Source organism: Equus przewalskii, chromosome 19, assembly GCF_037783145.1.
Source record: "Equus przewalskii isolate Varuska chromosome 19, EquPr2, whole genome shotgun sequence".
NCBI classification, from domain to species: domain Eukaryota; kingdom Metazoa; phylum Chordata; class Mammalia; order Perissodactyla; family Equidae; genus Equus; species Equus przewalskii.
Genome location: NC_091849.1, coordinates 42,819,481 through 42,832,206, shown reverse-complemented (window position 1 = coordinate 42,832,206; position 12,726 = coordinate 42,819,481). Strand labels below are relative to the sequence as shown.

Below are 12,726 nucleotides of genomic sequence, written 5' to 3'. Positions count from 1 at the left end.
AGTACTAAAATCTTTAAAAATACCATTCCCCAAAAGAACTGAACACTTTACAAAAGAAGATATACAAATAGTCAAAAGGCACATGAAAATGGGCTCAACATCATTAGTCATAGGAAATGCAAATTAAAACCACAATGCACGTCAATAGGGGGACAAAGCCAACAGTTAATCTAGTTGACAGACAAATCTCAAGTATAAATTCAGGGAAAAGAGAAGCAGAAAATGTTATATAACATCATAGCATTCATGGACTTTTTAAACTTTTTATTTTGAAATAATTTTAGACTTACAGAAAAGTTGCAAAAATAGCAGGGTTCTCCTACACCCAGTTTCCCCTAAATGTTAACATTTTATATAGCACAATTATCAAAACTAAAAGGTGAACATTGGTCTAATATTCAACTACATACTTCACTTGAATTTCACCAGTTATTCCACTACTGTCCTTTTTCTGTTCCAGGACCCAATGGAGGATCCAAGCTTAGTCATCATGTCTCCTTAGTCTTCTCCAATCTATGACACTTCCTTAGTCTTCCCTTGTTCTTCATGACCTTGACACTTTTGAAGAGAACTAGTCAGTTACTTTGAGAATGTCTCTCAATTCAGGTTTGTCTGATGTTTTCTCTTGCTTAGATTGAGATTATGCATTTTTGGCAAGAATATTATAAAAGTGATGTGCTCTTCTCAGTGCATCATATTGGGAGGTACATGATGCCAACATGTCTTATTACTGGTGATGTTAACCATGATCATTTCGTTGAGTTAGTGTTTCTCACTGTAAAGTTACTATTTTTCCTTTTGGAACTGAAATCTTAGGGGAGACACTTTGAGACCATGCAAATATCCTGTTTCTCCTCAAATTTTCAACCATTAAGCACCCATCAGTGGATTTTTACCTGTAACAATTACTTTGCAGTGTTCTAATGGTGATTTTCAACTCATTCACATAAATTTTTGAAGATAAAAGCAAACAATACTATATACTATTCACAGATAGAGATACATAAAGGTATGGATGGTAGATTGGAAGAACAAACCTTATATACTTGACAGTGGATACAGACTAATGTTATCATTTAACATTGTTAGAGATCTGAAAGAAGGAAGGTAAAGCAAAGCAGTGGCTCCCAAACTTTGCTGCAGATTGGAAATCACCTAGTAACATTTAAATAATACCGATGTCTGGCTTCTACCACCAGACATCCTAATTTAATCAGTACGGGTGTGACCTGGGCATTGTGATTTTTACAAGCTCTTCAGGTAGTTTTAACATGCAGCAGAGATTGGGAACCACTCACCTAAGGTAAACAAGATACTTACGGAAACACCAGTAGTTCATGATTTAAATATGCGAAACACAGGTTACACAGTTGAGTAAACACTCAACTGTATTCTAAAAAAAAGTGTCAAAAACTAACATTCACCTTGACAAAAGTGGCATGCAACTACAAAGCTGGAAGATCCATGGAAAGAAAACAATAAGTTAAAAAAATCAGAGTAGTCAAAAGCATTAATTCCTTATAAATCCCACTCACCTAAGACAAGCAGAATGTGATTCTTTAAACTTTTATAAGTTAAAACCATAACATGTCAGAAATCACTTAACCTTCAAGTGGCTTTTGTGTAGTATTAGAACAGATAATGCCAGAATAAAAATAATAAATGCATTTTCACAAAAAAACCCAGGTAAGTACCATATTAGTTACAAATACCGGAAGTGGAGCATGAATGGAAGCAGTGATTTAAGTGCTGCAAACATTTTACTCAGTATGCAAGCACAAAAACCGAGATGCAGACTTCAACAGATAACGAAGTTGCTGAAGTTTTCAGTTTACGTATTTTGCTGGAGAAAACAAGAGCTTTTTAAAGACGGGAAATGAAACTCTCTGCCAAAACCCTCCTTTCGGAATAAGGATCACACTATTTTGAAGTCTTATATAATAGTACTTCAGATGCTCAAAAGTGCGCAAACCTTCAATGATTGCAATTCTTCATCTTTAAAGATCGCGATTTATACCAATCTGTACAAAACAAGTTGGCGGTGATCAGGTGATAACATCCAAGGAAAATCAGTACAAGTGAAAAGGGAGGTTTAAGGGCTGCGGAGAAAACATTTTTTCCACAAGAAAAATCCTCTTAGGGGACACCACCAGGGCCTTATCTCTCTGGGAGCATGTATTTCTATTCCATGTCATTCCGGCCCAACGTTGTCAGCGGCCCCTGCTGTATCATAAAATCAAGACCCAAAGCAGCATGAAAAGTCTGAAAACAGTGATACCGAACGGTTCTAAATTCTCTTACCAAGGTGACAAACGCCTGACAAAACTGCCAACCGCGGACGCCGCCGGTGCTGGGCTCGGTGTCCACTGGGAGGAAGACGATGGGGTCTTCACTATCTGTCCCCTTTCCAGGACCGGGCCAGTTTCCGGTCTCCAGGGAGATTTATTCCCCGTAACAACGGAGAAATAGACCAAGGGTCGCAGAGGATCCGTGCCCGGACAGGCGCCGCACAGCCGGGCGTGGTCAACCACCGCCAAAGCGCTTAGCTTGCCAGCCCGCCCGACAAGGATCGAACTGCGCGCGCGCCGCGACGGACCGTTGACGCGCCTGCGCACCGCGGCCCTTCCGTCTGCCGCCCCGCCCACCGAGGAGTAACCCTACCAGGGAGCCTCCACTTCCGCGGGCGCGTGCGCAGTGGCGAGTCGGGCGCGTGCGCAGCGCCGGCTCCTTCCCCGTGGAGCTGCTGGGGCTCACGCTCCTCCTCCTACTCCCCACCCCCCCAGCCCGCCGCGGCCCGGTACCAGCGCGTGGGTCCCGCCAAGGGAGCCGTCCGTGCCTCGTGCTCCCGGGACGGCTGCGGTGGGCGCTTGCGGCGCGAGGCCCTAGCCATGGCGATGGATCAAGTGAACGCGCTGTGCGAGCAGCTGGTGAAAGCGGTGACGGTCATGATGGACCCCAGCTCCACCCAGCGCTACAGGCTGGAAGCCCTCAAGGTAGCTGGGGTCTGGCGCCCCGGGCCTGCCCCGAGACCCTCCCCCAGCCCCAGCCGTCCCAGCGGCTCCCATAACCCTGGTCGTCTCTGGCCCACGAGGCCCCTGGACCTCCCTCCCCAACCCCGGGGGGGCCTCCCCCTCGCCGCCCTCCGCGCCTCTTCCCATCCTCGCCTTCTCCCGGGACACTCCGGTCCCTAGCTGCTTCTCATCTCGCGACTGCTTCCCACTGCCTTCTCCTCCCCCTTCCCCACTTCCGATCACTCTTGTCCGCACCACGACCCTCTCCAGAGCCGGCTGCACCCATCTCATTCCCTCAAGCCCGCATCCCCGCGTCCCCTCGCCTTCCCGCGGCGCAGGTGCCCATCCCGTCCCCAGCACCAGCTGCATTCTTTACGACCTCCTCTGCATTAAACGTTTCCTTGCTGACCCACTCTCCTGACCCGTCCTAACCAAGCTCCAGCCCCCCTAGCTCCCCTTTACTTAGATCCTTGCACCTCTCACTAACCCTCTTCTGTGTCTTGGGCTATTTCTGGGCTAATTCTCACACACCCTCCCCCCACGTTTTTTAGTGTGTGATATTCTTAGGCTATTTTGCGCAAAGATGAACTTCTGCCACTTAGTTTGCATTTTAACAAGGGCACTTTGGTTTCCTGAAAGTAGTTTTCTTGAGTCCCGGATGCTCTGCTCCTGGGACTGACTCTTGTGTTGCAGTTTGGGAATACTAATACAAATGGGGATGCTAATGCTAGTACAAGCTTATTCCTGCATCTCTCTGTGTGTGGGCTTTGAGAAATGACCGTTAGGAAAAAACACTTGTGCTTATTTTAACTGATGTAACTTCATAAAGCAGAGTGAGCATCACTTAGAAGAAACTTTACAATATATAGATGTATGCCACAGGATTTGGAATCAGAAACACTTGCGTTCTATTAGTTTGTTTTTTGCTATGAAATATTAACAGACACAAAAGTATGGAGAATTCTACAATGATTTGTCTATACCCATCACCTAAACTCAGCAGTTATAATGATTTTGCCACATTTGCTTTATCTCTTCCCCCACCAAAGGTTTTTAAAGCAAATCCTAGAAATTGTCATTTCACCCCTATATACTTCTGAGTGTTATCTCTAGTAAATAAGTTTTTACTTGTTTAGGTCAAGAAATGTTTCAACATTAGTTGGATATAGCATGGGAAACCTGGAACTATCAAAGTGAAAGGAATGTGTATTGGTTCTTTACTCATATAATATTGATCTAGATTTTGCAATTTAAAAATATAGCCCAGGGCCAGCCCTGGTATCCTATGGTTAAGTTCAGTGCACTCTGCTTCGGTGGCTGGGTTTGGTTCCCCGGGTGCGGACCTACACTTCTCTGTTAGCAGCCATTCTGCACTGGCGGCCTGCATACTAAGAAATAGAGGAAGATTGGCATGAATGTTAGCTCAGGGTGAATCTTCCCTAGGAAAAAAATATGTAGCTCAGGTTAGAGTTTCTTAAGATGAAAGTTTTTTTAGTTTTTAGGTTTGGTTTTTTTTTTGAGGAAGATTAGCCCTGAGCTAACTGCTGCCAATCCTTCTCTTTTTGCTGAGGAAGACTGGCCCTGAGCTAACATCCATGCCCATCTTCCTCTACTTTATATGTGGGATGCCCACCACAGCATGGCTTGCCAAGCGGTGCTGTGTCCGCACACGGGATCCAGACAGGCGAACCCAGGGCTGCCAAAGTGGAATGTGCAAACTTAACCGCTGCACCACCGGACTGGCCCCAAGATAAAAGTTTTTTTAGTTCCCATTTGCTTGGCTCCTAGGAGAAATGCTAACTTTTCTTCTTTCAGTTTTGTGAGGAGTTTAAAGAAAAGTGCCCTATCTGTGTCCCCTGTGGCTTGAGGTTGGCTGAGAAAACACAAATTGCCATCGTCAGACATTTTGGCCTTCAGATCCTGGAGCACGTTGTCAAGTAAGGAGCTTTTGGATGTTACCACAAAGTCTGTGAGAGAGCAAATCTTTATTTCTTATATAACTCATAAAGATACTATTTAGGTCAGTAAAAAAGCAGTCCCCAAGAAGAAAGGAGTGGTCCCCAAGAGGTTGTTAACAACCTCTCGGGAGCTCTCATTCAGGATTTAACCTTTCTCTTCTTCAGTTTCTTTATCCATGTGAAGTGGGTGGTACATACTAAGCATTCTACAAATACTAAGCATATCTACAAATAATAGTTATTCAGTCAGCATTTATTGAGCTCCTGCTGAATACCAGCAAACTCAGTTTTTTAGACTAATGCAAGATATAGGTAAATAAATCTCTGATTAGGCACTGTGCCTTTAAATTTTTTTTTTTTAAGTTTGAGTGTGCGCCTTCTCTGAATGGCAAATCCAGAGGAGGCTTGTATGAGAATAACTGAAAACCATTCCTGAATCGAGTCCTCTACCCCCAACGCCTATCAGAAGAATCAGCTTTTAAGACTTAGCCGCAGTTTTTCCAGAATTGTGCCATTACGTTGTAAGCCAACACAGAAAGGGAGTTAGTAGTATCAAGATTTTATTTTCCAAAAAGCAACTGCATTGTTGGGGTTGTCCTAGGTATATTTACTTTTGGTTTGTCAACAAAATCAAGGGGAAAAGCTAATCTGTGCACAAATCTTGTGTGGATTCCAATTAATAGACCACTGCCTATGTAAAACTCTTCCCCAAGAATTTTCCTCTTGTTAACATTTTGGTTAAATGTGGACTGGTTTTGTCCATCCTTTGAAGGGCACAAACTTGGAAGTATAATTTCTTAATGAAATCACCAGCATAATGTAATGCAGGAATGAAAACCAGTCTCTTTTGAAGAGAAGACTTCTGATGTGGTTGTGTTGACTTTCTGCGTTTTGATGACCAGGTTCCGGTGGAACAGCATGTCTCGATTGGAGAAGGCGTATCTGAAGAACAACGTCATGGAGCTGATTGCAAATGTAAGGGACGGTTGCTTGGAAGACTTGTGTTTCCAAAGTAGTTTAGACAAAGTGTGAGTTCTTCATGTAGCATTTGTGTAAAAATTCACTGATTCTCCACAGGTCCTACAGCATGCTCTGTATAATAGTAAATGTTAACCTTCAAGATAAAAAGAACCACCATCACAAGAAATCATGATTGATCACATTTCTCTTACTAGGTTTAATTAATGCTTTAGGTGTTGACTTCTGTTTTTAAAATTAAAAGACTAGGTAGAGGAGATTAAACATGTTCGGCAAATGAGTAAGATTCTTAGATCTAAATTGGATTGCACTTTGCTGTTTGTTTCCTTTTATTCCAAACCGTACTACTGTATAATACTACCAACAAAAAATTGCAGAATAAATTTGTTTCAGGACTTAGAATATGACTTTAAACATGTTTAAAATCCACAGCCGTTTTTTTTTCTTTTTATACAAAGGGCAAGAAAAGTGTAATTCCCCCCACCTTTTCATCCCCAAAGTTTAGTGCCTTTAATAGGGGAAAAAAAAAATCCCTTTAAAATTATTAATTAACTTAGCTAGCTAGGATTTGTATTTTGCTAGTTCTGGGGAAACTTGAGAGAAGTCGTAATTTATTAGTCTTGCTATCAAACTTCAGAAGAAGAGTCCCAGTCATAGTCTTTCTGTATCTTCTAATAGTAGAACTATTGGTAAAGTATTCAGTTTCTTCTAACTCTCGTGTTCTCAGCTTCTCCATGTACTCCTTATTTCTATACTCTTCCCTCTGGCCCTCTTTCAAAATCAGACAATGTGAGAGTCTCTTCAGTTTGTAAAGGAGAACAATGATGTCGTCCTTGCTCTGGGTGACAGTCATTTTATTAGTTGATGCAACCCTCACTTAAGCTTTAAGTGGGAAGAATGATTAGTGAGAATGCAGGACAAGTGACTCAGACATGGAGAACAGGTTTGTTTATTTTGTTTAGTTTAAAAGCAGGCCTGCTAATGAGTTAGTACACTTTTACAGCTCAGTTTTTTTCCTTAAATTCAGTCTTCAGACTTCTTAATATCTCTTGTTCTTTTTCAGGGAACACTGAACATTTTGGAAGAGGAGAACCATATTAAAGATGTCCTGTCTCGAATTGTAGTAGAAATGATCAAGCGCGAGTGGCCACAGCACTGGCCTGACATGCTAATAGAATTGGACACTCTTTCCAAACAAGGGGTATGAAATACAGCTGTATCCATTCAGTTTGTTTTTTTGGCTCTTTGGGAGTTTCTTTGTTTTGTCAACAGAAAAGAGCCTTTGGGCATACTTATAATGAAAAAGATGTTTGAGTTTAATTTAATTAGCTTTTCCCTATTGATATAGGAAACACAGACAGAATTAGTGATGTTCATTCTTTTGCGACTGGCAGAGGACGTAGTGACTTTTCAGACACTACCCCCTCAAAGAAGAAGGGATATCCAGCAAACCTTAACCCAGAACATGGAAAGGATCTTCAGTTTTCTACTTAACACACTTCAAGAAAATGTAAACAAGTACCGGCAAGTGGTAAGGGCTACCTCACCTCCCAAAAGTCCTATTTTCTAATATGAGTGGTTTTTTCGTTTGTTTTTTAAAGTTAAAATAATCCTTCAGCAAAGAACTAGGGTATCTAGTTCAGCAAAAGGAAAGGCCGTTTTATAAACAAAAAAGAAACAGATGACAAGAAAAACCAGCACTAACTTTCTAAGAAACTCAGTTCAATGAGTTTCCACGTCTACTAGAAAAGATAATTCCTTTTATAGTAAGAAAATTCTTAAAGTAGTATAAAAATAAAGATTAATTTTTACTGTTTGAAAGCCCAGATTTCTGATAGGTCAGAGTTGCTTCCCTGTTAAATTCTGATGTCCCATTGGCCCTGGTCCCTTTTGTAGAGGAAACTGCAGGTCTTACTGATCTTGACTACATCATGTCTGGTATTTTATTCTTCCTGATGAGGTTTTTCTTCTGCAGAAAAGGGCAAGCTAGATACCGTCTTTTGTCAGTGTCCACTGTCATTTTTAGCAGAGAACCTTCAGAAGAAGCAGTGTGAAAGTTAATCTAGTACAGTGGTTCTCAACAGGGGAGTGATTTTGCCCTCTGGGTTGTCACAGCCAAGGGTTGCTAATGGCATCTACTGAGTAGAGGAGAGAGATGCTGCTAAAGTTCCTATAATGCACAGGACAATCCCCCACAGTATAGAATTGTCCAACTCAAAATGTCAATAGTACTGAGGTTGGAAAACCTTGATCTAGAATTTGCATATGTGCTTATTTCACAAAATAGGATTAAATAAAATTAGTTATTTTTTATGCACCTGGCAGCTCCATTGGTCTGTCTTTAGAGAAGGGATAGATACTGACACAGTGGATGAGAGGGTACTGTGAGCTGTTAGGGTAGAGAGGGGCTCACAGGGAATACGTAATATGCCATATACTTGTTTGTACTTTATATGTTATTTCATCCTCAAAACAACTCCAAGAGTTAGAAAGTATTGTCTCTATTTTACAGATGACAAAACCAAGGTTCAGAGAGTATTATTATTGAAGATCCCCTAATAAATGGTTGCAGTGGAATTCAAACTCCATTGTTTTTACTAGAATGAACTCTTTCCCCCAAAATATCTCCCCAAAGTTTTTCAAAAGAAAATATTTGCATTTAAGAACCTATGGGTATTGAGGGTAAAGGAGGTATTCTTTTCATTTTCCCCTAGGAGAAGGAGAACAAATTACGAATACTTAGATGCTCTAGAAATGCAGCCAGTGTGCCAGAGCAGGGCTGATTGGTGATGGTCTGACACAGGTTGGAAACACGTCCACTGTGGTGTTTTTCTTTAGCCTCAGTTTCAGTTCTCTCCCTCTGCTAAACCAGGCTACCGCTTGTGCCCTGGACCAGAGCACACCGAGAGCCATCTTTTGTACTGGAACTTCTCAGTTTGCCCATAGTTACTTCTCTGCTTCCATCCCTTCACCTTCCCAGTTGGGGTGTAGGTTGAATGGCAAACAGCTATGGGATGAGTAGGCTCACTCTCCCTGTCCCATCACGTGGCTCCTACACTGGTCCCAGGGGGCGTAGGCATCCAAATGGAAAGGAAGGTTTGTTGGAGTGGAGGGTGAAGGCTGGATTTCGCTGTTGTCACTTGGATCCCCTTTTTCTTCTTGGGCAGCATCAGTAGATGCTGTTGAGAGGGTTCTACTCATCTCTGCCCCATTAACACCTCCTCTTGATCACTGATGATGCAGGCTTAATACTTATTTTTTGTTTTTCTTTAATTGAAGTATAATTGACGTAAAATATTATGTTAGTTTCAGGTGTACAGTGTAGCGATTTGATATTTTTATACGTTATGAAATGATCACCATGATATGTCTAGTTATCATGTGTCCCCGTTAATACTTGTTGTTTCTTAAAAAAAAATATTTTTTGAAAATTGAGAAAAGGAATTGTAAAACAAATCCTTTATGATCCTAATGGTGGTAAGTTTTCAGATTCTTCAGAAGTTATTATTCTTGCTTGTATTCCCCTTTAACTGTTTTCAGGAGTTATTCGTAGTTTTAGTTTCAGAAGTTCCTGAGAAAATATTAATTTTATACACTTGTAAGTTATAAGCATTGTGTAATATTTTTGTGGCATTTGAAATAGAAGGGTAAAGGCCAGTTTGATTCTGTATTTACTGAACAGATACTATTTTGATGTGTTTAGCATCTAATATTTTCGTGTACGTGGTTTTCCTATAGTTCTGTCCATACATACACGATCATAAATTGTATTCATTTAATTTTGTTTCTTGCTTTTTTCCATTAACATTACATTATTTCAGTAACCTTTGCTAGTTTTAATTTGTCTTTATTTTAATGTGGAAAAAATGCTATTGCTTTGTTTTAAACTATATTTCTTTCGTCATTAGCAGTGTTGAGCCTTACTCATTGATCATCTGTTAGTTGTATTTCTTTGTAAACTGTGTGCTTTGAAACTGTCTTTGCGGATCTTAATGTTCTCTTAAATTTGTGTTAGCTGTTTATTAACTTTTTGTCATTTTGCTAAAATTAAAATAACCTGTCCTTAGGGGGAATAAGAGTTATGTGTTCTTAGTAAAGTTGTATTCCTTCCAAGATTAAAAGTTCAGTCTGTATTTGAAAATCATTTTTCAAGGCCTTGGTTATGGGGGGGAAGTTATTACATAGCCTTTTCCTCGTTAAAAACATTGGATCCTTATACTTCTTTTCTTTCAGAAGACAGATAATTCTCAGAAGTCAAAGGTAAGAGCTCTTTGTGGAGTGGAAAGGAGACTTCTTTGAGGCTCTCAGGTACAGGGACGCATACATCTAGCGGAGGGCGACCACAGCCTTGGTTCATTTGATCACTGAGCTATGGTGGACGGGAGCTGAAATTTCAGTATTTGAGATTTCTAAAGGAGATAAAATGGCCACACATGCCAGTATGGTCTCATGGACAGACATTGAAAATGCCGTTGTTTGAGAAGTGATTATGTATCAGAAGAAAATCTTTGAGTTCTCTATCAGTGACTGTTACATGAGTACATTTTCTTAAAAATCATTTTCTCTTTAGAATTAGAAAATAGAAGGAGCTCAGGTATAACCACAGCTTCCTTGTCCATTGGTGAGGACTTAATGGTCACAGGTAATTTCTTTTCATGCAGGCCCAAGCAAACTGTCGAGTAGGAGTGGCAGCATTGAATACTCTAGCAGGCTACATTGACTGGGTGTCCATGAGTCATATTACTGCCGAAAACTGTAAACTCCTGGAGATGCTGTGCCTGCTTCTGAATGAGCAGGAGCTTCAGTTGGGAGCAGCTGAATGTCTTCTCATTGCAGTCAGCAGAAAAGTAAGTTACCACTTCAAACTGACTTTTATCCTCAGATTCCCTGAGGGGTGCGTATATCTGTTTAATTGCACGTTGTAGCAAGAAGACATTTCAAGGTTTGGGTTTTTTTTTACTTAATGCCAACATTACTACCTGCCTCCAACTCCTTTGGACAGTAGTTTGCCAGTATTCCAGGGATCCATGACAGAATATACAGAGATTTGTCAGGCTGCTTGGTTCTTAAAACAGCCATGAATCTTGGCACTTCATGGTTAAGAAATGATGTAAGTGGTCCCACCTCATGGCATAGCAGTTAAGTTCTGTGCGCTCTGCTTTAGTGGCCTGGGTTCACAGGTTCAGCTCTCGGGCGTAGATCTACACCACTCATCAGCCATGCTATAGCAGCAACCCACATATAAAGTGGAGGAAGATTGGCACAGGTATTAACTCAGGGCTAATCTTCCTTAAGCAAAAAAAGAGAAAGTGGCAACAGATGTTGTTAGCTCAGGGCTAATCTTCCTCAGCAAAAAAAAAAAAGAGAGAGAGAAAAGTAATGTTAAAGTTTAAAACTCAGAGTAATATTAAAGAATCTTAGGTGGTGGCTACATCAGCTTTATATCTGTCTTGGCTAACACATGGGACCATGACTCTTTTCTCCATAGGAATATTATCTTCTGATGTAATTTACTTCACTTTCATATCAGCATTATTGCCCAACACATTTGAAAATATGTCTTATCCAGATTTGGTTTTAAAGAGTTGGCTTTTTTCCCGTGTTCAGTGAGCCCCGGGACTATGTGAGAAATTATGAAGTTGGTATGTTTGATTGTGTAGGTATAGGAGATGTTAGTACTTGGAGACTTTTCATAATATAGTTTGTGTTACCTGTGTTTCCCCCAAATTGGGTCTAGGGAAAGTTGGAGGACCGGAAACCCTTGATGGTCTTATTTGGAGATGTTGCCATGCATTATATACTCTCTGCTGCACAGTGAGTACCTACTTTTCTGTGTGTTTTCTAATTTCTTTCTCATTTTTCTGTCTTATTTGGATATATCTGAAGTTCCTATCTGAATGTTGGCAGTCAATTGACAGTGTTTTTTATAGGAAAATCAGGCAATCTTAAAGGGACTTTTTAACCTTTTTGAAGACCTTATGTGGAAATAAGATGGGCTGTTGACTCAGCACCCACTCAATTTCGCAGTTTTCCCCGTTCTCCCCAGACAGTTCATCTTGATTCTCTTTGTCTCCTTCTGATGATCCTTAAGCCGCCTAGTAGCCTTGATGACTAGGCCTGAGAAGGCTCTGGTGCCTGACCAGAATCTGCCCCTTTGTTTTAATTTGTAGTTCCCTGATGACATATGATGTGGAGCATCTTTTCATTTATTTATTTGCCATCTGTGTATCTTCTTTGGTGAGATGTCTGTTAAGGTGTTTGGCCCATTTTTTAATCAGGTTGTTTTCTTATTGGTGAGTTTTAAGAGTTCTTTGTATATTTTGGATAACAATCCTTTATCAGATGTATCTTTTGCAAATATTTTCTCCTAGTCTGTGGTTTGTCTTCCCATTCTCTTATTATAGTCCTTTTAATTTTGTCAGTTGTGTAAGGAATTGTTACATGCTCTCTAGGCATCTCTCTAAGTCCTCCCTGGGTATCAACCACTGTCTTTCTGTGCAGCTTCTTGTGCATATACGTCTATGCATGTTTTATGGAGTCATGCTCAGAGTTTTTGTGGTTATCCCAAAATACCCAAGGAGTGTATGATGCCCCAAATTAGAGTGTCTCTTTAGGGATGAAATTGTAGTGAACTCCTAGTCCTCATCAGTCTTTCAGTGTTTGGTTGGAGGTTTCTTGGTAGTTTTGTTTTTTTTAACTTTGATAATCAACTGAAATTTGAATGTTGAAATGCAGACTACATACCGCTCCATTTGATGGCAATCCCTTCGGTTTTCTTG

The 12,726-nt window shown here is 40.8% G+C and overlaps 2 protein-coding genes across 3 annotated transcripts in view; one reads left to right on the top strand and one right to left on the bottom strand.

Annotated features, from left to right (window-relative positions):
- Nucleotides 1–2,649, bottom strand: part of POLH (DNA polymerase eta) — a 32,316-nt gene extending 29,667 nt beyond the window's left edge. The window contains exon 1 of the mRNA XM_008515770.2: nt 2,302–2,649. The gene's annotated coding sequence lies outside the window, so the exon portion shown is untranslated. The remainder of the gene's footprint in view (nt 1–2,301) is intronic.
- A 29-nt stretch (nt 2,650–2,678) lies between these two features.
- The window catches only part of XPO5 (exportin 5), a 55,529-nt gene continuing 45,481 nt past the window's right edge, over nt 2,679–12,726 (top strand). Inside the window, exons 1-8 of one of the 2 annotated variants that reach the window (XM_008515772.2) lie at nt 2,679–2,993; nt 4,827–4,948; nt 5,872–5,944; nt 7,011–7,148; nt 7,296–7,478; nt 10,181–10,207; nt 10,609–10,794; nt 11,685–11,761. In XM_008515772.2, coding sequence (XP_008513994.1) covers nt 2,889–2,993; nt 4,827–4,948; nt 5,872–5,944; nt 7,011–7,148; nt 7,296–7,478; nt 10,181–10,207; nt 10,609–10,794; nt 11,685–11,761 — 911 coding nt within the window. In that variant the 5' untranslated portion in view covers nt 2,679–2,888. The remainder of the gene's footprint in view (nt 2,994–4,826; nt 4,949–5,871; nt 5,945–7,010; nt 7,149–7,295; nt 7,479–10,180; nt 10,208–10,608; nt 10,795–11,684; nt 11,762–12,726) is intronic. The other variant, XM_008515773.2, reaches the window with a different exon arrangement.